Here is a 26,924-nt window from a genome sequence, read left to right on the forward strand (position 1 = left end):
GAGATGAGTGACAGGCCGCCACCCGCCACAACGGAAGGGCACATTTGAAAATGGATTCTCTGGAGGGATGACAGGACACTGGAGACTCCAGTTGCTCAGCAAGGCAGCCTTTAGCTTCTGCATTCACAGCAGCTAATAGCATAAAATTATTCCCCCACCCCATCCTCTGAAACTTTTATCTCCTAGGGGGTTATTGCAGATGATCCAGTCAGGCCAGAGAATGCTGTAATTGTTAATTTTTTCACCCAGGAGATGAAAGAAGAAAGATGGCACATGCGTCGTTTTCCTTTGTCACCTGGATTGGGTCCCTCCCGGTAAATGCCTGGACTGTATTGCATGTATGTGTGAATTCTGGGTATGTGCAACAGTGTCACATTAGTGTGGAATTTTGGGTCTGGTGTGGACTTCACCCTCTTTCATTTTCTTTTGAATAGGTTTCTAGCCCTCATGATGGCCAAGGAGGCCAGAACGCTGTGAAATCTTAGCGGCTGTGCAAACACAAAGCCTTTCCTTCCGACCAGTGGTGAGAAACCCAAGTGAGAAGTGTTAACCAATGGCTAAGGTTCAGAAAAGAGCAACCAAAATTATTAAGGGGATGGAGCAACTCCCAAATGAGGCAAAGTTACAGTATCTGGGGGTATTTAGCTTAGAGAAAAGGGGAGGTGGAGACCTGATGCAGAAGCCCAACAACGTGTGTGGTGTGAAAGTGGAGAAATCCCCCCACCCTCACGCTTATTAACACCAGAACTTGTAAGCATCCAATAAAACTGAATGTTGGAAAATTCAGGACAGACAAAAGAAAGTACCGTATTTTTCTGTATATAACATGCCCCCGTGTATAAAACGACCCCTATTTTGGGGGACTCCAAATTAAGAAAATGGGGGGGGGGAGATTGCCCAGAGTTCTTAAGCTTTTTGGGGGGGGGGAGTTGACCAGAGTTGCTGAGCTTTTTTGGGGGGGAGGATCGCCAAAAATCAACAGCAAGCCTTGGCTGACAATTGTCCCCCTTCTGCACTATCCATTATTTTATAATAAAAAAAATGTCTTATACACAGAGAGGTACAGTACTTCTTCCCACAGTGCATTGTTAAACTACTTAATTTGCTCCCCAAAGATGTAGCAATGGCTACTGAAATATACTCAGAGTCAAGAGTGGATTTCATGCTCTTTATTCAGCTAAGAGTAGTGAGGAATGGAAATTCCTCTGAAATGTCTGCTTTATATATATTATTTACACAATGGGCCCCACATGATTGGCTAATTCTCCTGTAGGCCAATCAGGTTGCGGATTCACTTCCACCCGGAGTTGGATTGGGTGGCTCCTGCGGACCAGTCCGACTGCTTCATTCTGGATCCTATTGTTCTAGGACCAATCATACTGCTACATTGTTCTAGGACCAATCATACTGCTGCATTTTGAATCCTATTGTTCTAGGACCAATCAGACTGCTGCATTTTGGATCCTATTCAACTCAGTACATAACAGCTACCAACTTTGGATGCTTTTAAAAGAGGATTTTGCAAATTCATGGAGGATAAGGCTATCAGCGGCTACGTTTCCCTTCAACTGTCAGATGTAGTATGTCCCTGAATGCCAGTTGCTGGAAATCACAAGTGTGCTGTACTGCTCAGACAATGCTTGTGGGTTTCCTATAGGCATCTTGTTGTAAGAACAGGAGGCCAGACTAAATGAGCCTTTGGCTCTTCTTCTGTTCTTAACAGAATGAAAAATCTACAGAGATTCTATGTGAACAATCAGGAGCAGGCAGTGATCTATCGCTCAGCCATTCCTAATAAACTACCACATTTTCAGGGGCAGAGAGAATATGGAAATTAAATGGGTGCCGCTTTTTCAGGTTGAGAGATGCATTGGTGGCGAAAGCTCTGCCCCTATTGGGTTTCTGCCCCTTGCCCAGCTGTAAAAAGCACAAGAATCTCCACGTGCTCTACTTGAGGACAAACTTTTGAAACTTTTAGAAGTGGGTTGTCCCTGTTTGCAGATTTATTCCCAGCTGCTTTATGTAATTAAACCAGTTCCTGCCCTAAAGCTAATTTTGTCTCATTAACCAAATAAGGCAACACATTACTAGCTCAGGCAACGCCCTCATCTCCACCAAGGGCAGATAAACCGCATGTGACAAGGGAATAGTTAGGATTATTTTTATTCCAATTACCATTAGGAAAATAGCAGATAAGTGCATGTAATTGAGGGCAGGTTCAAACATGAAGCAGAACATTTGAGCTGCACCTCCCTGTCCTAATTAAGTGCCTGCTAACTAGTGTGTGTGTTTTCTAGGGAAAGAACAGTTATCACATTGCCATTGGTTGGCAATCGGCAGCCTGTCACGCTATGGCTGCAAAAACACCATACATTTAACCACATGCATTAAAAAAATCATGGGAACTGTAGTTTACCCCTTCACAGAGCTACAGTTCCCAGCACCTGTAACAAACCATATATGGTTCCCTGGAGTCTTTTTTTTTGGGGGGGGGGGAGATGATTTAAATGTATAGTGTGGACATTGTATAGTCTGTGCCAGAGAAGGAGGAACTGTATCATCAGAGAAGATGGCAAAAATGGGACCAAATGTGGTCCTACACTGCGGGCAAATACCCCCTGGAATCTAATGCACCACTGGGCAGAGTTTGGGGTGGCTCCTAACAATATACTACCGCAACAGCTGGAGGGACAGATTCCCCACCATTGCCCTTATCCACCTCAGGCCTTTGTTTTTGCGGCCTTTTTTTTGCTTTTGTGACTGTGTGGAACCCAGTTCAGCTACTGATTGTGTGACTGCAGTGCATTGTTTATTGCTTGCATTTTTTGGATCAATGCTCTCGTTAGAGCAAGCATCCCCAACCTGCGGCTCTCCAGATGTTTCGGCCTACAACTCCCATGAACCCTAGCTAACAGGACCAGTGGTCAGGGATGATGGGAATTGTAGTCCAAAACATCTGGAGGGCCGAAGGTTGGGGATGCCTGCGTTAGAGGGTAAAATTCATGTTAAATTGGTGTTTTAGGGGTTGTATTTAAAAGTCTGGAACGGATTAATCCATTTTGCATTACTTTCTATGGGAAAGCGCGCCTAGCCTATGATGCTTCCTGCTCCCCAGGTTGCCATGGCAGCCTCCTATTGGCGTTTGGTTTTGGAAACACGAGGAAGCGCGCTTCCTTTTCCTCCAGTGAGCGTGAAGATGGAGGGAGGCGGCGGCAAAAGCCTCTTCCCGCCTTCCCCGTTGCCGTGGAAACGGACCAACGCACAAACAAGCGCGCGGGCGCATTTAAACCTCTCGGGGTTTCTCTGCGGAAGGGAGCGTGCGCAGGCGCGCGAGGTAAGGGGGCGTGGCTGCACTAAGGGAGAGTTGAGAAGGGACGCCATAGAGACAGCATCCCTCTCCCGTCCTAGAGTGACCAAGTGGGATTTTTAAAGTTCCGCTTCCGTCGCAGGACCGCTTCCGGCCCTGCTTCCGGGATTGGGCGCGATGGAGTCGGTGCTCAGCGAAGTGGTGGCGCTGGAGGATCTGCAGGTGAGTCGGAGCCTTATTTAACAGGAGGAGGAGCGCGCGGGTTTTGTGTTTGTGTCTCCCTCTTCTCTTGGGTCTGGTCGCGGGCCGCGAGATTGAAGTGGAGCCTCCAGTTCCAGGGGTAAGTCTACCTTGGGCCACTGAGTGCGGGTGGCGCCTTTGAGTTTCGTGGAGTCAGCTGGGCTTGGACGAGCCTTTTGGCCCAGCATAGCCGCCCTCTGCTCTCCCTCCTGGTCGCTTCGTTCTCTCTCTCCGACGGCCTGATTTTGGGTGGTTCTTCCTTTTTAAAAAAATGCACCCTCCTGTAACCTTTTACATTTGTGGGTCATATGTCTGGTCTGAAGATGAGGTGGAGCCGGAGCTTCCTCTCCTCCAGCGGAAATGCTTCATGGTAGCGACTAGGAAGAGGCATCACTCTCCTCCGCTGAAGTGCTGGGCAGCCACTCCGTATGGAGAAGGGAAGTGCTGGGAGTGACTTGAGTGGATTCAAGTGAGGGAAAGTACAAAGCACCCCCTATCTCCCTCAAGACGTTTTTGCCTGGCTTAGATGAAGCATTAAACTATGATGCTGTAATAATGCCTCTTTCTTCTCCGGATGGAGGCTGGAGAGGGAGTAGCTTCTATATGGGTAAAATGTAGCTAATGTAAAATCTGGCCCCACTCATCACTGGAATGTGGCCCCTGGAAGATTGCCCACAATGCAATTTGGCCCTCTGGCTGGAAAAAGTCTGGTTCTCTCAGCGCGCGCACACACATCTTTATTAATTTTGTGTGATACACAGCTAAGCCATGACCATAGTAGCTCTACTCTGGCTTAGCTGGGTGCTACTGTTTATGATTATGAATATTAGCTACAAACTGGATTTTAAATTATGTAGGTAAATTAATTTTGTTAGCTACTTATGCTATACATAAACTTGTATGTTCTCTATGTTTTGCTCTCCTCTGCTCCCTCATCAAAATGTCAGAGAGAGCTCAAGAAAAAATGGGCTGGTTTATCTTGCTTCCCTGTGACTGGTCATTCCACCCCAACCCTCCCGTACACATTGAGACAGCTTCACGGCAGTGACTTTTTCTGTTCTCCAATTAGGATTTCTGAACAGCAGGGTTTGCGGACAGCTGAGGTATACACTGTATACGGGTTTCAAAATTAGCAGGGCGCCATGCACATTTTGCGCCTAAAGGTTCTCCATTTGCAAGCACCTCAAAATGTCTGGGTACCATTTTTTGCACCTGGATGACACTCAAGGATTACTGGAATGTATGTGCTTTGAAGCCTTGAAGTATATGTTAAGGATAGACAATACGTTAAGGAGTTTGACAATAAAGAGTAGCATGTTTTGAAAACTGAAGTTTGGTATCAATATTTTTATTCTAAACACCAAATTAAACCTGTATTAACAAATTCTGTTTAAAATGTGATATTAACAATGTGTCGCTTATGTGAATTGTGTATTAGTTCATGCTTATCAAAATAATAAATAAAAAGTATTATCAGTAAGTATTGCTCTGATGTGTAGAGATCTTTCCTAGTCTGCTTAATTCAAAAGGGTTCTGGAAACTTCTCTGTGTGAAAGAAACAAGCAGAAGGTTCATGATGTACAGCTGGCTCAAACTGATTCTGTTATCTCTTCTGTCAAGGTCATGCTGACTATAAAAGTAGGGGCAGAAGGAGCCTGGGTTTCACTTTCTCTTTCTATCTCTTTTCCTTCTGGTGTGGTGTTTTATTTATTTATTTATTTATTTTTATAATAATTTTTATTCATTTTTCCAACACAAAAAAGGACAAAACAATACACACACATAAACAAATCAAAAACATACAAACATGTATAATTTCAAGAAGACATATTTTCATAACCTTGCTTCTCGGACTTCCCCTTACCTCCCCTTTTCTGCATCTCTGTTTTAAATTTTTTTCAGCAACTCTTCACACCAATTAATTAATTACTTATTTTCTCTAAGATTCTTCTAACACTTAATCAATTACAACTGTAATTCTATATTTTCCTTTCCCTTGGCATTTCAGCATTCATCAATTTTACAACAATTTCTCAAATGTGCTTTAAATTTCATCCAGTCTTCTTCCACCGTCTCTTTTTCTTGGTCACGGATTGGTGTGGTGTTTTATATGCAGTTGTACCTTGGCTCTCAAATGCCTTGGCTGCTGAACAAATCGGCTCCCGAATGATCGAAACCCAGAAGCAAGTGTTCGGGTTTCTGAACGATTTTTCGGAAGCCAAATGTCCAGCATGTCTTCTGCGGCTTCCGAAATGCATTCTGTTTGAGAACCAAGGCACCACTGTGTAGTTTTAAGGTCTTAGACTTATTATAAGTTGTTGTTAGTTTAAATCAAATCTGCTGTAACTGGATTTCTTGTGGACAGTGCCAATCCTGAATGTATTGGATTTATAACCATTATGCTCAGTTCCCTTCAATAGCAGTAAAGCTCTGCTGGATGAAATACAACTGCCTCTGGTCTATTTTTTGGGAATCCTACAACGTATTTAAGTTTTTACTCTGCTAACTATAAATTGGAATCTGCTGTGGATTGAGTAGAATTTCATGACAAGGTGTCCTCCAGATGTTGCTGAAATACAGCTCCCATCATTCCTGATCACTGGTCATGCTGGCTGGGGCTGACAGGAGTCACAGTTCAGCAACATCTGGGGGAACTTTGGTTTCCCATTCCTCTTCTTACACAAATACAGCATCCTAGAAGGTGCCCTGTGCTTTCCCCCACAGTTCTGTATTGCAGAGAGTGTTTGGCAATGGAGCTAAAGATGGGAGCAGTGCATGCATACACCCACATCCAGGATAAAGAAGAGGTGGTTTCTTAGATGTGTAAGATCAAGTGATTGAAGCCTCGTGGTTATAGAAGGCAGCATGTTAACAGCCTATAATCAAATGATTCAGATCTCTAAAGGGCTGTCACATGATGGAGCAAGCTTGTTTTCTCCTTCTCCAGAGGGTAAAACCCAAACCAAAGGATTCAAGTTACAAGAAAGGAGATTCTGACTAAGCATAAGGAAGAACTTTCTGACTGTAAGGCAGGCATAGGCAAACTCGGCCCTCCAGATATTTTGGGACTACAACTCCCATCATCCCTAGCTAACAAGACCAGTGGTCAGGGATGATAGGAATTGTTGTTCCAAAACATCTGGAGGGCCATGTTTGCCTATGCCTGCTGTAAGGGCTCTTTGACAGAGGACACGACTCCCTCAGGAGGTGGTGGACTCTCCTTCCTTGGAAGTTTTAAAACAGAGATTGGATGGGACATCTATCATAGAATCATAGAGTTGGAAGAGGCCACAAGGGCCATTGCGTCCAACCCCCTGCCAAGCAGGAAACACCATCAGAGCACTCCTGACATATGGTTGTCAAGCCTCTGCTTAAAGACCTCCAAAGAAGGAGACTCCACCACACTCCTTGGTAGCAAATTCCACTGTCGAACAGCTCTTACTGTCAGGAAGTTCTTCCTAATGTTTAGGTGGAATCTTCTTTCTTGTAGTTTGGATCCATTGCTCCGTGTCCGCTTCTCTGGAGCAGCAGAAAACAACCTTTCTCCCTCCTCTATGTGACATCCTTTTATATATTTGAACATGGCTATCATATCACTCCTTAACCTCCTCTTCTCCAGGCTAAACATGCCCAGCTCCCTTAGCCGTTCCTCATAAGGCATCGTTTCCAGGCCTTTGACCATTTTGGTCGCCCTTCTCTGGACACGTTCCAGTTTGTCAGTGTCCTTCTTGAACTGTGGTGCCCAGAACTGGACACAGTACTCCAGGTGAGGTCTGACCAGAGCAGAATACAGTGGCACTATTACTTCCCTTGATCTAGATGCTATACTCCTATTGATGCAGCCCAGAATTGCATTGGCTTTTTTAGCTGCCGCGTCACACTGTTGGCTCATGTCAAGTTTGTGGTCAACCAAGACTCCTAGATCCTTTTCACATGTACTGCTCTCAAGCCAGGTGTCACCCATCTTGTATTTGTGCCTCTCATTTTTTTTGCCCAAGTGCAATACTTTACATTTCTCCCTGTTAAAATTCATCTTGTTTGTTTTGGCCCAGTTCTCTAATCTGTCAAGGTCGTTTTGAAGTGTGATCCTGTCCTCTGGGGTGTTAGCCACCCCTCCCAGTTTGGTGTCATCTGCAAATTTGATCAGGATGCCCTTGAGTCCATCATCCAAGTCGTTGATAAAGATGTTGAATAAGACCGGGCCCAAGACAGAACCCTGTGGCACACCACTAGTTACTCTTCTCCAGGATGAAGAGGAACCATTGATGAGCACCCTTTGGGTTCGGTCAGTCAGCCAGTTACAAATCCACTGAGTGGATCCACTAGTTGAAATTCTTGTATTGCAGGGGAAGCTTAGTTGAAATTCTTGTATTGCAGGGGAAGCTTAGTTGAAATTCTTGTATTGCAGGGGGTTGGACTAAATGACCCTTGGGGTCCATTCCAACTCTACAATTCTGTGATTTATTTGTGAGGAAGTAACTGGCATAAGGGACGCGGGTGGCGCTGTGGGTAAAACCTCAGCGCCTAGGACTTGCCGATCGCATGGTCAGCGGTTCAAATCCCCGCGGCGGGGTGCGCTCCCGTCGTTCGGTCCCAGTGCCTGCCAACCTAGCAGTTCGAAAGCACCCCCGGGTGCAAGTAGATAAATAGGGTCTGCTTACCAGCAGGAAGGTAAACGGCGTTCCGTGTGCTGTGCTGGCTCGCCAGATGCAGCTTGTCACGCTGGCCACGTGACCCGGAAGTGTCTGCGGACAGTGCTGGCTCCCGGCCTATAGAGTGAGATGAGCGCAGAACCCTAGAGTCTGTCAAGACTGGCCCGTACGGGCAGAGGTACCTTTACCTTAACCTAACTGACATAAGAAGTGAAGCAAATCCACTAGGGGGCATCAAATCACTTCCAATAGCTCTTGAGCACTTAACTGCCCAAGCCTAAATGTGTACACTTATGCATGGGTATTGTTGAATTCAGTGTAGGTTTCATTCCAGTAGGTACATTTAGAGTTGTAGCCTTATTTGTTCCAGAGGAGAGCACTGATTCAGTGATATTTTTTCCGACAATGCAGCTGCTGTTTTTGCAATCTCTGAGCAGCAGTTTGGCTTTAAAGAATTGGTGCTTTGTTTGATCCTACATGTTGCATTTACATTGAATGTGCTAACTTAGGAAAGAAGATACCATAGGTTTCTATGGCAGTGTGCAGTTGGAATTGGGCATTCAGGGTCAATTGAGTCACTAAGGAGGAAAGGTATGGAACAATAAGGAATTTCCAGGATGTCTGTATTAGCGCCATCAACTTTGTTGTGAATGGCTACTCTTAATAACATAATTATTAGTCTTGTACTTTTTCTGCGTTTCATTCCTCTCTGACCTCAGTGATGATAATACCTTGCCCCGTCTATTAACCTTAAGTACACCTATAACCTAGGATGACATTTCGTACATCTGATGAAATGGACGAAAGCTTACACCGTAATAAATTTGTTAGCCTTCCAGGTGGCGCAAGATGCTTTGTTAGTTGGTTTCAGCCAAGCTACCCCTCTGGAAATAGGAAAATCGCATGGCATGTATGTCTTACACAATGACAAACGATCAGGGTGTATTTTAAGTGACCACAAATAAGGACTGGTTTTTCAAATTGGAGACTTGAATTGTGGTTTTGGTGTTCTCATTCATATATGGTTACTCCGCAACAATACATGCTAATGTTTTGTCATAATGACCAATATCAGCTTGCAATGACCTATGCTAGTTCTGCTGGGAGTAGAAATACTGGCATGGTGAGGTACCAACAGAGCTTTCTATAGTGCACAGGAATGCAGTCTAAAACTAGTTTCCTTTTGTATTGCAGAAACTATCTGCATTTAAGGGAGCAGTTGTGAAATTAAGCACTTTTTCCTGGCACACTCTTTACATCTGTAAGGCACTTACCCAAATCAGAAGCAGGAGCTGGTGGATACAGGACAGAGAGATGCATCTCCATGACTTGGAAAGCAAATCTTACTATTGTTTATTGTTCAAACCATGAATATTTAGACTCCTTGCCTTTTGGATGTGTGAGAGCGAATTATTGTATTTCCATGCCAGTTTCCATTAGCCTGGATACCAAAGTAGCTTTCATACAGTCAATAAACATTACAGTAGAAGATCACACTTAATATAACAGAACATCAAAATTGCAATGCTTGAACTCCTGGGAGCTGCGCCTGCCAAGTCATACAATACTGTCAAGGAATCCACAGTTCAGTTTGGTGTCCCATGGTATTTGGAGAGTCATGTGCTTTCGAGCCCTGCTTTTTAACATCTGAACTGTGTTGATGTGTTTAAGAGTAGGGGGGAAGCATGGATTCATTTGAGTAGCTGCGGGAATACTTAATATAACAAACATCTTAATAATAATAAAAAAAACCCTCCCTAAAATTTACTCACTATGGTGTGACCTATTTCCTGTGATTACTGCTGAGGGCTAGTGGAGAAGGATCCAAGAGACTTTGTTGGCTGTGACCAGGGCATGTGTGCTTCTCTCAAAACATAACCCAGTTTTAAAAGGAAACCTCCATTTAATACAGAGGCCTGCCTCTTAAAACGCCAGTGCCTGATCTATGCATGCATCTGACTAAGATGGCTGAATCTTGAGGTGCAGGAGTGGCCAGTGCAATTTCAGACTATAGATGGATGGGTGTCATTTTTAAAGAAATGTTCCTTGTATTAATCCAATCTCCCTGGAGGTTGTAGAGCTAGTAGCCTGTGAGCTAATTAGGCCTGGAACCAATTTGGTCTGGGATGCTGTTCCCGCCCCCCTCAACCCCCCCACCTGTTGTCATCTGGTGGGCAGGTATAGGGTTGCCATATTTCAAAAAGTGAAAATCTGGACACAAAAATCTCAAACAAAAAGAGAGCTATTTTTAAGGAAATTCGCCAAAATCTACACTTCCAACATGGGTTGCCATACGTCTGGACTTTCCAGGACGTTTAAGCGATTTCCTCCCAGACACCCTTTCTGATGGCTGAATGCCGCCTGTGTCCGGGAAATTCTGGACGTATGGCAACCCTAGGCAGGTGGACATGCCTTAAATTCTACCCTTGGCAAGGGACGCTTGCTGTTGGCAATGACTGCAGGTCTGCAGTGATCAGTTCCCTATGAGGAGTGCCATGGCATAGGCAATGCCTAAAGGTGGAGGGATGCCTTTTTAAAAATGCTCCCCAGGTGGTAGCATATCCTTTTCCTTTTAGGAAGCTTCTGTTGGGGGTAATTCCCCCCCCCCAAGCTTCTCCCTGAAGATAACGCTTGAGGTGGACTCCAGTCTGCAGAAACTTGTGCAATAATAAATTGGTGGGGGTTGGTACTGGTGGGAGAACTCCTAGCTCAGCCTCAGAGTATTTATTTTGGATGTCCTCCTTGACCTGCAGGGACTAACATGCCTTCTTCACTGGCGCTGTCATCCTATCTCTTGCCAAGATCCTCCATGGAGCCTACAGCAGACTCCATGAGAATTTTGGCTTCTCAAGTTAATCTGTTTCATAATAGGGGAAAACATGACTTAAATTGGTGTGCCTTTCAGTTGATTTATTTCTCTGTCTTCCCCGCCCCTCAGCTTGGTGGTTTAAATCAATGGTTTTTATCCTGCTTGGATTTACCGTATTTTTCGCTCTATAAGACGCACCAGACCACAAGACGCACCTAGTTTTTGGAGGAGGAAAAGAAGAAGAAAAAAAAATTCTGAATCTCAGAAGCCAGAACAGCAAGAGGGATCGCTATGCAGTGACAGCAGCAATCCCTCTTGCTGTTCTGGCTTCTGGGATAGCTGCACAGCCTGCATTCGCTCCATAAGACGCACTCACATTTCCCCTTACTTTTTAGGAGGGAAAAAGTGAGTCTTATAGAGCAAAAAATGCGGTAATTCAGTCCACATACTACCAAGGGGGCCTGGGCTCTACCATCACACCCTGCAAGCTGGGTGGGATCAGTGACCCTTCACCAGATGCTGCTGAGCCCCATCTCTCCTTATTTCCAGCCAGCTTGGCCTAGTGGGGAATTGGAGGCTCCAGCAATGTATGGAATCCGGAGCCCTCAAGACATTGATGGAGCCTCCAATTCCCTACCCTAAAGTGAACTGGCAGCAGATTCCATACATTTCCTCCCCCCCCCCCCAATTGCCTCTGGGCTTGCAAGTGGAAGGGCGGTTTGCTAGTTGCTGACTCCTTTCTGCCAGCTCCCACCCCACAGAGGACAAGGTGCTCTTCAGGTCTTCTCTTGGCCTCCTTTGGGTGTTTTCAGGCTTTTGAGCAGTGGTGTTGCAACCAGAGTGTTGTTTAAACAGTTCTGTTTCCTTTCCGACGAAATTAAAAGGGCGCTTTTATGGCAGGTGACATTCCTCCTTGAGCGGCTGTTTTTAGTAAACGTGGGTTTTTGAGCAGGTTTCTGAGAAGTCCTGCAGCCACTTGGACAGATCTTTGGCTGGTTTAGCCATCACTTCAAACCTCTTTACACCACCGCCCCGCTGAAGGTCACATTGTTTTCATTGTGAGAGTGAATGATCTTTATATTTCTTTATATTAATTTTACTGATTAGCTGGAAAAAGTACCCATAAAGTATCATGGTAGTGTGCAGCAGTACGGAAATGTAAAAAAACAACAACCCACAATTAATAGTAGTACGGAACAATAATTAAAATGACTGGCTACCCAATAAAATTGTAAACAACTGCATGGCCCTGTTTAAATGGGGGGGGGGGTGTCTTATATTGAGTGGGAAGATTGGGTCCACCTAGCTCAGTGCTGTCTGCACAGACTGCCAGCGACTCTTCAGGTTTTCCAACAGGGAGTGTGTCTCAGCCCTACCTAGGGATGTTGGGAATCGAACCCAAGACCTTCAGCCCGCAAAGCCAGCACTCTGCCACTGAGCTACAGCCCTTTCCCCTGCACGTTCCCTTCTGAGCCCTTTCATGAAATGGGGTTTGAATGGTTCGTGTGCCTGCAGAACGAAGAGCCCCCTCTGACTTTCCAGCACTAAACAGCCTGGCAGCCTTGGGCGGCAGTTGGTGCGACCTGCCCGGACCAAATCCATTGATGGGAGACAAAAAGACCAGTGTCTGGTTTCGGAGGTGCTTGTTGTTCTCTTCTTGTTTTTTCGATGCTTGCGTAAGGCTTCATAGAAGATCCGGCTGCGAAGCCAGGGTCACCGGTTTCTGTTGGAGCAATTCCTCATCTGGGAATCATCTGTCCTTACTAGGTACTCAATGCTTTAAAATAATAATAAATCTCCCAACTGGTAGAGCTGAATTCTATGACCTTTGTCGAAATTTATGTGCTTGTACATCATTCCTTTTGCATAATTGGTTCTGCACCTGTCCCCTTCTATTTCTGAAGTTCGGTGGTGAGTAGCCGAGGTGGCACTATCCACGCACAAGTACAAAAAATTATTTAGGGTGGTGATTTTATTTTTTTTGAAAAGCCGAAAAAGGAAACTCTTGGATCTGCCAACCCTTTCGCTGTTGCCCTGCAGAGAAATGGCACCAAATGTTTGGAATTCCGAACTGCTTCTCCTTGTCTTTCTTCCACTCCTTCCCCTGCCATCCATTACCAGTAGTTTTCTGTTGGAATCAGCAACATTTTTTTGGTTATTCCATGGTTGCTGACATGGTTGTTAGGTGCATGGATGGGAGATTGCTTGAAAAGTCCTGCTCATCTGGATGAAGAGGTGTGTGTGTGTGTGTGTGTGTGTGTAATTCTTGACATTTGCATGTAGGCTGTTGGCACGCCTATGGCTCCACCCACTTCTGCTCCTGGCTCCGCCCACCACAGACAAGTGGCCCAATGGAAGCAGCTCTCCCATAGGCCAGAGCAGCATTCAAAACTCCCATTGTTCTAGGTGCCTTTTGCAGGGGAAGGACTAGACCATGTGAAAAATAAACATAATATTTTAGCTGCAGTTCATTCATTTTCAGCTGTGTATTCTTGTTATAAAAAAGCGTGCCTAGACATTCCATTGTTGTGCCCATAACCTAGGTTTGAGGTCCCATTTAACTCCTAGCTTTCATATATCGGCTTCTAACACTGGGCCAGAGTCCCTTGTCACTCCTTCATGATCTGTAGGCCCCCTACCTGCCCCCTGGTGGCTTACTGTGGCCAAGATCGTGTCAGGTTGACCCCTGCTGACGTATTCTCAGGAAAAACCTGTGAATTGGGTGGGCGAAGTGGGGCAGAAAGGCACATTTTGCCTTTCCCGGGAGACTGGTGTCAGCTTAACCATCCCTCTCTTCTTTTCCACAGAGATTTGAGAAGAAGTACAATGCTGAGGTGAGCTCAGGCAATGTCTCCAAAGGGACCACATTTGAGTATGCCTGGTGCCTGGTCCGCAGCAAATACAACGAGGACATCAAGAAGGGTGTTATACTCCTGGAAGGTGAGCAATAGATCAATAGACTAGAACATCCACCGAGCCACCTTCTTGATTTCTCTTGCCAAGCAAGACATCCATTAAGCTAATCGCTAACCCACCCCATTTTGATTTGATTTATTTATTTGAGCTCCACAGTGTGTCCTTTTTGTACACTCTTGTTGGTTATTTTGTAGTTTTTATTACAAACATCCAAGTGCTTGAAACTAGCCAGGCACATTTTGCAGCTGGCTATCGACCGCTTGCAACCAAGTGAAGAAGCCTGAATGGTGCCTGACATCTCCACCATCTGGAGGTGCATGCCTGGGGATCCTTGGATCTTGATTGTTTTCACACGCTAATGCCACATCCTATCTGTTACATTTTATTTGCGCAATCGGAACCAATTTCAGGAACTAAAATGCTTTTTCTGTGCAGCCTGAGCAGGAGCAGTGAACAAAGTTATGGTTAATTGTTATAGTTTGTCTTCACTTACCCCATCCCACTGCCCTGGTCACGGTTGTGAAGAATATTCTACGTTATGAATGGTTTGTGTCACCATGAAGAAAAACAGGTAGCGATGGGCCAGTATATATGTGGACTGTCCCTGGATCAAGTGACTTTTCTTCTTTAAGTCCTCCAAGTTCTTAACCTAGCTCAAGGCTGTCATAGGAAATAGCCTGATGTTTTAGTGAAACTCAATCACAGTCAGTCTGACATTTGCAGAAGAAGACCTTAGAGCCATCTTAATCCATAAAGCGGGTGGCACTGTGCTCTAAACCACTGAGCCTCTTGGGCTTGCCAATTAGAAGGTTGGCAGTTCGAATCCCCATGACGGAGTGAGCTCCTGTTGCTCAGTCCCAGCTCCTGTCATCCTAGCAGTTCTAAAGCATGTCAGAAAGTGCAAGTAGATAAATAGGTACCTCTCTGTTCTGGTTTCAGAAGCGGCTTAGTCATGCTGCCCACATGACCCAGAAAAACTGTCTGCAAACAAACACCGGCTCCCTCGGCCTGTAAAGTGAGATGAGCACTGCAACCCCAGAGTCGTCTGTAACTGGACTTAACTGTCAGCGGTCCTTTACCTTTACCTTTTACCCCAAAATGGCAACTAGGCATTCCATTTTGGCATCTACAACCTCGGTTTAAAGATCCATTTGGCCCCTAGCTTATATACAGTGGTACCTTGGTTTACGAACTTAATCTGTTCCGGAAGTATGTTCTTAAACCAAAACCTTTCTTAAACTGAGGCGTGCTTTCCCTAATGAGGCCTCCTGCCGCCGGTGCCCTTCCACCGTTCGGATTCCGTTCTTAGACCGAGGTGAAGTTCTCAAACCAAGACACTTTCTGGTTTTGCGGTGTTTGTAAACCAAGGTACCACTGTATCTGAGTTTCCAACACTGAAACATCGCCACCTGCAAGCACTTGCTCTAATAAGAGCCTTACTAGATTGGACCGAAAGTGTTTCTAGTCTGGCATTCTTCCGCCCGGCCCCACGGCCAATCATATGGCCTCCAGCAAGCCCACAGGCAGGGTGTGACTAGCCCTTCTCCCCCAGCACCTGGTATTCAGCAGCACACTGTCTCTGAACGTGGAAGTTCATCTACCAAACATGGCTGAGATTTGCCCAACCCTCTTTCACAGCCACCTGAACCCACCACCACATTAACTGGCAAAGAGGTCCACGTGTCAATTATCCTTTCTGCAAATAAGTACTTTTTTCTGCGTGGTTTGCCCTGAATCTGCTGCCAGTCAATTAATTGAGCAGCTCCCACATTCTGCCATTATCGGTTGGGGAGGGGAGAAAAAAACTCTCCGCACCATAAACTTCCGCTATGAGTTTCCCCCCACCTCCCTTGGAGTATCAAAGGATCTTCTGCACTGTGGGGAGAGAAAACCTTTTGTGTGTACGTGGCAGCGGGTGAGATGCCTCCTGTTCTTCCGCCTCTGCCACATCCTCCCCCTTCTTTTTTTGTGTGTCTGCATCTGTCCCATTCCTGTCTTTTCATCGGCCGGGCGTGACCTCCTTGGCACAGTGTCCTTGCTCTCCTTGCACGGCAGCTCCCCGTACACTCGCTTGACCTTCGGCTTGCCAAAGTCCAGGGTGTCGTTTGGGATTCGGTTGTCAGGAATCCAGGTGGGGTTACTCTAGTTCCAAGTTGTGTTTTGTGTCTGTATGTGTCGTGAGCTGTAGGAGGCAGGTAAAATGGAGAAACCCTCAGACCCATGTCTCTAAACAGATATAGGTAAACGTTACACACTTGACCCTTTTATTTTCAGAGCTGCTGCCCAAAGGGAACAAAGAGGAGCAGCGTGATTATGTCTTTTACCTCTCGGTGGCCAATTACCGGCTGAAGGTAAGTCTCTGCTGGTGGCCCTGCCTGCTTCCTTTGGTTTGGACCCGCTTATATTTGTACCTCTGTTGTTCAGGCGAGATGGGATCCTGATGAGGCTTATAGTTAAAATCCACGAAAAGTTTAACTTTTTTTAGGGAGGTAATTTCCTCTAAAGCAGCAGCAGGGTCACCTCTAGCTCTCGGGCCTTAATAGGCCTACCAAGCCTGTCTATTTGTGCTGTGAGACTGTTCAGGGAACCCACCCACCCTATAGTGTACGTGATGTCAGGTGTAGGTCAGGGAAAGAACAGGTTGAAAGGGGGTCTGCTGGGCCCACTGATCTGTGAAAAGTCTCGTGCACAGTGCTTTGTGAACCCTGATGATCAGCCAGTTGTTGGCACTTGCAAAGCCCGTGGGAGCAGTGTGGTGTGATGGTTAGAGTGTCATACTAGGACCATGGTGGTTGCTGTGGGGATTGCCTTGCAGGGGGGTGGACTAGATGGCCCTTGCGTTTCCCTTGTGAGTCTACAATTCTATGAAAGGAGGAGGCAGGAGAATCATGTAAGCCACTTTGAGCTCCATCGAGAATGCAATAAATAAACAATAATAAATGTTTCGATTCCAAGTCATGTGGGCAAAAAGGGGGATGAAAAATGGGTAAGACTTTCACTTGAGAGCTGCTGCCAGTCAGTGCAAACTATACTAAGCTAGATGACCCAATGGTCTGACTCGATATGTTCCTGGAGTCATTGTGGTGCCAGGTGATTGACAGATAGACTCTCCCACCTGTTGAGCTTGGCCTCTGTGCAGGGGGTGGGGAGATGATGATCTGGCCAAATCCAGCACTCCACCTCTGCTCTGGAGGAGAACATCCGACATTGAGTCAGTGGGACAGAGGCAAAGAGGAAAGGAAGGTCAAGATCCGTTCTTCCTTTCTTCAAAGTGGCGTCAAGCAAGTGAGCTCTTCTTCCTCATTACCTCTCCCAGCTTCTGCCCCTTTCTCCCAAACTGGAACTGGTTTGGCCAAGGGCTGCTAGTTGCTGATCCCTCAATTTTGTGCTTGAACAGCATCCACAGGGGTAGCTCCACAGAACGCTCCGCATAGCATTTGTTTGTATCCTCAGGGCTCCGATGACTGAAAAGAGAGTATAATAATAATAATAATAATAATAATAATAATAATAATAATAATTATTTTTATTTTTATTTATACCCCGCCCTCCCCAGCCAAAGCCGGGCCGAGAAGAGCAGCAATTGGCATTCAAGAGGATTCAATCAGGCAACAGAAAGCTGGAGGCTGCATTAAGTCTTCCCCTGTTCCATCCTCTGTCCCCAAATCTGACTTAGGGAAAGCTGAGCTTCTGTTTTTCACCCGCTTCCTCCTTACACAGATTGGAAAACTTCAAAATGTTTTGCATCCTGCAGATTTTTGCAGATAGGCAACAGATGTGTTTTCTGCCTGGGTTGCCAAATGGCGAGCGGGGGAGAGATCTTCAGTCAGTGTTTGAGACTTTGCCTATCTTTCATGCTCGCTTCCCCCACCATGTGAGGGAGACGTTAACTCTCCTCTCCAGGGTGAAAGTCCTGCGTTTCCCGTTACCTCAGGCTCTTTCTTATCTCTGGCAGCTAATCGCAACTCCATAAACCTTGTCAAATCCAGGGTGGTGCCCACATGTATCAGTCTCAGCTGGGCCTTTTATCTCTGCGCTTTTATAGACTGCGAGAGCAGCAGATCATAACCCTCTTCAATCATGGGGCGTGTGTGTGGAGGCAACGGCGCGAGATAAGCAGGAGCTTGGGCCCAAAGGAAAGGAGTGGTGCAAAACACAGCCGATCTTAACTGTGCAATCCTGCGCAAGGGAGTTCTATTGCTTGTAGTGGGTCTCACATTGTCTGGGGTTGCAGCCCTGAGAGTGTCAGTGCAAATGATGGCAAGCTGCAGTTGATTGGTGGGGTCTGGGTTGTGCTACCGGGAAAGTGTTAGGCTTGCAGCCAAGAAATCCAGGGCAGTATCCAGCAAAGTAGCTGGGCCACGGAATTTCCCCAAATCTCTTCATGCATCCTCCATTCTACTCTGGGACTCCCCAATCCTGCAGAGCAGTTGGGGGGCACATGGGGAGAGGGGAGTTCCATTGAGCAGCCATGCACCAGCAGAACACCTTGGTGGGATTCTGCCCTGAATCCCCCCCCTACTTCAAATCCTGTCCTTCTCAAAACTTGTGGCAGGGGCAGGGAGCCTCAGGTCCAAGTGTGGCCCTCCAGGCCTCTCTGCCTGGCCCTCGGGATGCTCCCTAGCCACACCCCTTACTCGCTCTGCATCAACACCACCCCAAGTGTTTTTTGTCTGGCAGTAAAGTGTCTTTTAATCATACCTCCTGCAAGTGTGCATATAGAAACTAGCCTCCTCTACAAAGGTGGCGTTTGTTGCTCCACCCACCTCTGGCATGTGGACTTCAGAAGGTTGCTCAAGCAGCCACCGCTCTCCCCATCCACCTCTCTGTGGGGTTTGCATCTCCTGTGCAGGTTAAACTCCTTGCCTTGAGCTAAAAGGGGGAATGGGAGAGCTTAATGTCCTGAGGCAGGAGACTTTTGAACTGTCCCTGTTTCCCCTGTAGAGGAATTCTGTCTCCTTAATAAGGACTGCCTTAGCATCCTGCCCTCGGCAGTGGTCATCCAGATGACCTCCTCAAAGCTTGAGAATCAGACTGTTGCCTGTTGTTTGTCCCTGTTTTCTGGTACTTGGAGGCATCCTTCCTTTTGAATGTGGAGGTTTCATTGAGCTGTTGTTGCTAAGGGACTTCATTTCTTGGGGTGTTTGAAACCCACTTCAGCAGCCCTTACATACCTTATATACTCGAGTATAAGCCTACCCAAATATAAGCCGAGGCACCTAATTTTAGCACAAAAAAACTGGGAAAACTTACTGACTCGAGTGTAAGCCGGTTCACCACCTCACAAACCTGATGGTGGCAGCAGCGGTGGAGGAAGAACAAGCAGCCCAAAAGGGCTCCTTTTGGGCTGCTCGTCCCTCCGCCATCGCTTCTGCTGCTGCCTGCATTTGCGAGAGGCAGGTGGCAGCAGCAGGACCAGCGGTGAGAAAGGGCTCCTTTCGGGCCACTCGTCCCTCTGCCGACGCTCCTGCCACACTCGAGTATAAGCCGGGGGGGGGGCTTTTTCAGCATAAAAAATGTGCTGAAAAAGTTGGCTTATACTCGAGTATATACGGTAGGTTAGCTAAGGTGCTCTGTGTCCAGTCTGACCCCAGTCGTGGTCCACATTGTTGCGTGACCCTAGTTCTAAGTGTACATAACTCCTTTCCCCACCTTCCTTGACTCTCCCCAAGCCTCCATCCAGCTCATCACTTTCTTTTCCCAAAGCTAGAAAGCCCCACATACTGATTCCCTCCATTTGTGGTGGGCCACAGGGTACTACTGCGCATGATGTCCCCAGACACAGGTGCATTAACGCTCTTCTCTCTTTCTCGTAGGAATATGAGAAAGCTCTGAAGTACATCCGGGGGCTGCTGAAGACGGAGCCAAGCAACACACAAGCCATGGAGCTGGAGAAGCTCATCAAGAAGGCCATGCAGAAAGGTTAGGGGGCCAGGTGTGGGGAGCGCAACCCTTTCCCTCCCACCTTTTAAGGCTCTGTTCAAACACAGTAATTCTGATCCCAGTAAACCATGGTTGGGGCATTTCTTACAAACCAAGTGATGACTCCACATAGGAAACTGAGGCCTGTGTCAGTCCGCTTAGCTCAGCGCACTGACTGGCAGCATCTCTCCAGGGTTTCAGGAAGGGAATCTTTCCCAGCCGTAGCTGGAGATGCCGGGTCTTGAACCCCGAGATGTTTCTTCAAGCAAGGTTTGTGGAGATCACCCAAAACAGTTTCTCAGTTTGGAAGCAATGGGGGAAATGTGGTTTAACAAACCGAGGAGGCTTTTTGTTTTTCAAGTGTGTAGGAATGAGGAGAGCGCAGGGACGTTCTTCGTAATTCCTTGCCCAACAAACCATCGTGCTTTAGACATGTACACTAAGCCGATGCATTCAGAGAGCAGAATGCATTAAAACACCCAACCATCATTGAGCGCCTTTTATGAAATGCCTCCTAGTATTTCTCAAGGAGACGGAAAGACGTTTCAACAGCTCTCAAGTACCAGCAATGAGGACCTGGTGCCTCGTTTGGATAAGACGGCACAGGGATCACTTTTGCACTGCCAGAGGCCAATGAGAGGGTGAGGGCCGTCGGCCTGGGAGGTGGCAGCAGCTATTCCTCCACCACCTCATCTAAAAAGGTGGTGATGGAAAAAGGTTGGTCCCCATGGCAACCGGGTTGGTCCAGCCCCCCTCCTGCAGGCTGCAGTCCAAAGATCTCTTGAGGAGCCTCTCAATCCTTAACTAGCGTTCCAGGATGACGCCTTTCTTCCCTCTTCTCTCTCCACAGATGGCCTGGTTGGCATGGCGATCGTGGGCGGCATGGCTCTGGGCGCAGCTGGGCTGGCTGGTCTCATCGGCTTGGCCATCTCCAAATCAAAACCTTAACTGGCTCAGTTAGGGAGGTGATGGGGTCCCACCCCCCACCCCCTTTCGCACCCGGCCAGAGCAGCCTGGCCTTGGCAACTCACAGCTCTAACCCTGCAGGGAAAATGAGGGACGATTAAAAACATGCTCGGCAGCCACTAATCCGACCCTGATTCCCGGACTTTCCCCTCCCCTCCTTCTGTGAGGCCAAAGTGGCCCTTTCGGTAGAAGACTGGCCAAATAGGAACATGGGCGCGCATGGCTGCGGGCCCTTCTAGCTCTCAGTCGCCCCAGCCCCCTGTTGTGTAACTTCCTTTAGGTTCCTTGCCTACGCTTCACCTATCACATGCTGACGTGAGGAAAGCACACGGGTTTCTCCCCGCTGCTTGCCTTTGCCGCCTCTCGCTTGTCGTGGGGCTTGGAGATTTCTCTCATCTGAGACTTAAGATACAAAATGCCAGGAAAGGACATCATTTTCAGAAGACTACAGTTGGATTGGGTGGGGCGGGGGAAACCCCCCGGTCCTGCAGTGTGCGGCTTAGCTTCTTGTTGCTGTGAACGATGGTCGAGGAGAAGGCTTTCCGGGACAGAACCTTTCCCTCACTGTCAGACTGTGTTTTCTCTTACACTTAATAAACACACACATGTGCCTCCTTCTCTTCCTTCCATACACAGTACATCCCCCCAGTTTGTACTTCCTTTGCATGGTGCCTCCTGACCCTCTTAGCTCCGTAGCAACACTGGGTTCCCTCTAGAGGAGCCTGTGGTCCTCCATATTTTTGTTGAACTCCCATCAGCCCCAAACAGCATGGGCAGTGGTCAGGTACGATGGGAATTATAGTCCAGCCCCATCACTGGAGGAACATAGGTGCCCCACTTCTTCTTTGGGGTCTTCCTCTGCCTAGATAGCTATCTTCCGTTGTCCCCTTATTTATTTGATAAGAGCTGGTGGGGGCTGCCAACATGAGAATTAGGTCACCTCTCTTGTCTTGCAACAGATAAAGAGAGTGAGCTTCTTGGGACATGGAGAGGAAACACAGCAGAAAAGAGGGACACTCAAAGCAGCCTTATATTGGAAAGTATCTGCTTCTAAGCTGACAAGGGATGGGTTCCTTTTTTAGCTTGGCAAGGGAAGACCCCACACCAACCCTATGGCGGGGCTTCCTTCGTGCAAGGTTGGCGTTCCAGTCGCCGTTCAGAGACTACAAATGTATTGAAAACACTTCTCCTTTCTGGAAACTTTAATCTCCCTGCTCACTGAACAGGTGCTTTTATATGGTTTTCTAGCCTCTGACTGGTGTGAGGCAGGGATGCCAATAAAAATAGAAATACAGATGCAAATGATTTTGATTGTCTGATTTGCGCCTCTCGCGAAGTTTGGGCCTCAGATGTCCTTAAGGCGGTGAGCTGTTGTCCAATCCATCCTGTTTATGCTGTAGGCCGCCACTGAATTTTCTGTGTTTTGGGCCATTTAGGAATCAATTAGACCATTGGCTCATCAGCTGCCGGCATTGTGGATGCTGCCTGGCAGCAGATCTCCCAAGGTTTCAGGCAGGGAGCCTTATCCTGGCCCTACCTGGCGATGCCAGAGATTGAAGCTGCATGCAAAGCAGATGTTCCACCACGGGAGCTCCAGCCCTTCCCCCTATGGCCAGGGTCTCCCTCGATAATGAGCACCCGACAGCTTGCCTTGAACTCTGGATCCTTGGCAGCACCGTGCGTCTTAATTGCTGTACGACAGCTCACACCCAGGCAGCCCCAAGTAATTTTCAGAAGTGAGCAAGATGGCTACTTTCACATTGCGGAGCTGCTGAAACCTGGCTGCTGTGCATGCAGATGTTGTGTGCCAGCATCCTGGCAAATGCCTCTTGACCTAGTGAATGCAGAGGCCACACGGTAGCCTTTGGACCGAGCCTGGCAAACTGCAATTCCCCCTCCCCCCGCTGGCTGCAAGAGTTGCTGAGCAAGTGGAAGCAAAGCGATGGCCTGATTCGATGGGCCTCTTTCCCATTCTGCAGCTGACGTGCGTTTGGAAGCAAGCTGAGAACGTCCCATTGCGCCATGGTCTGTCTAGGACATTGTGTCTTGAAACGTCCCTTTCCAGTCTTCGTGCTCCATTTCTGACAGCTTGCGGAATGGGTGGTTTGGGTTTAAATTAAGGTGATTTAAATGGTTGTGGGAGGCGTGTGTGCTGTGGCAAGGGAGGGATAATATCTCCGTTGGGGGGGGGGGACATTGTACTCTTGGGGTAGTTTGTCCACCTTTGGCCCCCCCACTCTGTTCTCACCTGTGGCTCCTAGATGCTGTCAGCATGTGACAGCAGCCACCCCGGGAACAGCTTCAACTGGCCAGCTAAACCAGGTGAGGGTAGCTCATCTAGGAAAAGGAAAACTCTGGTCCTAAACCTTTGCTGCCTTGCGGGATATTTGGAAGAAGAAAACGCCACACAAATCCAGAGTGGAGTCCCTAAGGTGGTTGGATGGCGCCTTGTATTCTTCTTTTCAGCAACAACTGCAGCCAAGCTGCTACCAAACATCTTGTTCTGCTTTCCTTTTGTAACCCAAAAAAACCTTTAATAAAAACAATTTTAAAAAAAACACACAACTTTGGGTCCCCAGATGTTGTGGGACTGCAATGTTTGAGGATGTTGAGAGCTTGAGGAATAATAATAGTAATAATAATATTTTTTATTTATACCCCAACCTCCCCAGCCAGGACCAGGCTCAGGGTGGCTAACACCAAATATAAAAACAATTGATTGAAATACAGCTTAAAAAACAAGATTAAAATACAACCTTAAAATGCAGCCTCATTTCAGTAGAAACTCAGTCAAAAACATTTGGGGAATAAAAACTTGGCCTTCAGTGTTGGGTTGTCCATGCACAGCATCTTCCAGAGGAGTGTGTTTTGCCCTGCTTCCCAGCCAGGGAGTTTTCTGCATCTTTTAAGTGCAGCAGGCAGAAATTCACCAGGGAAAGTTGTTGCCAGTGCTGGATCTCTAGCCAGGCAAGAGCTTCAACCTGCTGAATGCAGAGGAGGAAAATACTGGTGTGCTAGCAGAGGCTGCAGCTCCTTCGGAAAGGAGATTGATGGTTCCTAGAACCTGGAAATGTTTTTCTAGCTTATCTCTTGTTGACGTTAAGTTTTTTATGTTGCATAACCTAGGGAAACTTTCTTTTGATGGTCCAGACTTCTGTACACTTCTTGGCCATGTTTAGTTAATGACATGGCTTTAGAATGAATAGGGTTGTAAGTATATAGGAAGCTGCTGTTTTTCTGGGTCAGGTCCTTGGAAAATCTAGGCCACTGTTTTATTTTCGTATCCCATCATTCCCAATGTTTAAAGGTGGCATCTTTGGTGAAGCTACAGCTCAAATGGGTGCTTTAACTTGCATTTGTGTGATCTTGCACACATCCCTTCCTATTTTAAAAGCACTGTTTAAGGAGAACGGACACGGATCGTTCTCCCTGGAGTTACATCACAGCAGCTAATCGGATTAAATGCAAGGAAGAAAGATTTAGCTTGGGTATGGGGAAGAGTGTTCCAGTGATAAGAATAGTTGGGCTGTGGAGCAGCTTTCAAAGGCTGGTCACTTTCTAATCCACCTCCAAAAAACCCCCCACAAATGGTTTAAAACTGTTGGGGCACGAGAGTGACTTCCTGAGGATGCCCGCCCTCTTTTCAAGTCCCCTCCTTCAGACCCACCTTTTCCATGAAGTCTTCGCCAAAGTCTCATTGCTCCCCTATGGAAAGCAAGCCTAAAGCCCATTCAGTCTAATTGAATCGATTGCCTCCCCTCCCTGTTTATCCTCCCAAGGCTGGTGCCGAGGGTTAGGCATCTGACAAGAGCCCCTTGGCCCTGCTGCAGTGAGGAGGTAGACATGCTGAGGGAGGACCCAAAGGGGTCTCTAAAACCTGGACTCCTCACTGATCATCACCCCTCTGTTGTCTTCCCTATGTTGCAATTGCAAGTTCCAGGCAGCAGAGATTTGTCTTGTCAGTAATGTCGTGCCCAGTAAATTGGTAATGCCCATCTAAAAAGACCCAGTACCTTTATATTAAAAGGCCACATTCACACCATGCATTTAAAGCATGATAGAATCGTAGGGTTGGATCATCTAGCAACCCCAAGGGTGGCCAACTCCCAAGAGACTGCAATCTACTCAGAGTTAAAAACTGACAGTGATCTACCCAAGTTGTTGAGATTTTTTTAGGAATGAAATCCCCATTTTTTAAGAGTCCAGGGCAAAAGTGTTGAGCTTTTTTTCAGGGGAGCCAATGGGCTACCACAGACATCCAGTGATCTCCCAGTAGATCATTATCTACCTGTTGGATGTGGCTGATCCAGCCTAAGCCCACTGCAGTGTAGGAATGTACAGCTGTCCCATCGAACCTGCAGCTTTGTAATCAGCACCATGGCTATAAACAAGTGAGCAGTACCACTGTAAACTGTCATGGCTTCTCCCCAAAACTTTTGGGAGCTGTTGTTTGTTAGGAAGTTGTTAGGAAACACACGTTTAGGGATACTCTCATTTTTGTACTCATATTGAAATACTACCCCTCAATGAGGCCAAACCTAAATTCACAAAATGTTTAGGGGTATGCACACCCCTGCGTCCCCCTAGAAAAAAAGCACTGGGTTTAACAACCAACCTTTCTCGCAAGGAACTCTGGGGCTGGGGGCTCAATGAAAACTGCGCATGCTCAGTGGCCATGGAATGCTGACTGATGGGTGAGGGGGTGGGGAATATGGACCCAACGGAGCAGGTAGGATCCAAGGACAGCAGCACTTTACTCATCAACAATTCATTGCAGGTCACATGCTTCCTCTTATGCCCCCACTACAAGCCCTTTGGGCTGCCGCATTAACACATAACAGGTGCTTATCTCTTCTGCTTGCCTGAGATCTCTGAACCATCATGGCCCACCCCAACATATAATGGCTTCAGCATAGCCATCTGCATATCAAAACAGTTAACAGTGTATTCAGCTGCATTGCATTAGGATGGGGTTATCAGACTTGGGCTACCCTTCCTGTGTTTGGTGTCAGGTTGTGGAGTGACACACACACACACACAGAGAGAGAGAGAGAGAGAGAGAGAGAGAGAGAGAGAGAGAGAGAGAGAGATTTCTGAAGCTCCTCTGCATTATCGGTGCTTGCTGGTATGTGCAGTATAATTTTACGAAGCAAGATATTGCTACTTTATTTTGCTTGCCCCGAAGATATACAGTGGTACCTCGGGTTAAGTACTTAATTCGTTCCAGAGGTCCGTTCTTAACCTGAAACTGTTCTTAACCTGAAGCACCACTTTAGTTAATGGGGCCTCCCGCTGCCGCTGCCACGCTATTTCTGTTCTGATCCTGAAGCAAAGTTCTTAACCTGAGGTACTATTTCTGGGTTAGCGGCGTCTGTAACCTGAAGCGTATGTAACCTGAAGCATATGTAAGCTGAGGTACCACTGTACCTCCACCACATGCTCTCTTTTTCGAGGGTTGGGAAGTCATCTATAAAATTGGTTTCATCTATAAAAAATTGGTTTCATCTATAAAATCTCCCTCGTTTCATCTACAAAAGCTGAATAGGCTGGCAATTAATAATGGGGACAGAATCCTTGACTCCACCTGGAGGTGGCTGTATGTGTGTGTCTCTGTGTGTTTGTGTTGGCCATGCCACATAGCTGCTTCCACTTTAGCCTCTACCTCAGCTGCCTGAGGCAGTCACCTCACTCTGCCTAATGGTAGGGCAGGCCCTGAAGCCCCATTTGGAGCAGCGATGCTCTGCCTCCTTTAATGAACTTTAAAAACCCTTAAGTCTGTTTGCAGCAGTGGTACGTCCTCATCCGAGAAGCTATCTTTATGTGCCATAGTTCTGAAATAACTAGGCTTTAAAAAAAAATATTAATTGAAGTAAAATATTTGCTAAATGGTGAAACGTTGCACTTGGGAAACTGTTGATCGGAGAAGGAGGAAGAAATGCCAGAAAAAATCTGACCACTTTTCCTGCTCTTAATCAGAGGGTGTTTACTCAGTACTCAGCATCCTGCCCGGCTCCCATCAATCTGAGTGAATCAACAAGAATCTGTTGACTGTTACATCTTGATATTTCTAATTAATTCCTTATCTGTATTGAAAGGAAAACAGCTAGTAAGT

General features: G+C 46.9%; 2 protein-coding genes and 1 long non-coding RNA gene across 3 annotated transcripts in view; 2 read left to right on the top strand and 1 right to left on the bottom strand.

The window, feature by feature from the left end:
• The window catches only part of ARHGEF15 (Rho guanine nucleotide exchange factor 15), a 289,598-nt gene that overhangs the window by 172,297 nt on the left and 90,377 nt on the right, over window positions 1-26,924 (top strand). The window lies entirely within an intron of this gene.
• Window positions 1-26,924, bottom strand: part of LOC310829135 — a 175,909-nt gene that overhangs the window by 52,970 nt on the left and 96,015 nt on the right. The gene's annotated exons all lie outside the window — the stretch shown is intronic.
• Window positions 3,143-22,114, top strand: FIS1 (fission, mitochondrial 1). The gene is made up of 5 exons (XM_083707234.1): window positions 3,143-3,529; window positions 13,816-13,948; window positions 16,199-16,275; window positions 19,741-19,846; window positions 20,697-22,114. The coding sequence occupies exons 1-5, from the start codon at window positions 3,485-3,487 to the stop codon at window positions 20,792-20,794; spliced, it is 459 nt and encodes a 152-aa protein (XP_083563360.1). The 5' UTR covers window positions 3,143-3,484; the 3' UTR covers window positions 20,795-22,114.

This window comes from Podarcis gaigeae (genome assembly GCF_964106915.1).
Source record: "Podarcis gaigeae genome assembly, chromosome: 13".
NCBI lineage: Eukaryota > Metazoa > Chordata > Lepidosauria > Squamata > Lacertidae > Podarcis > Podarcis gaigeae.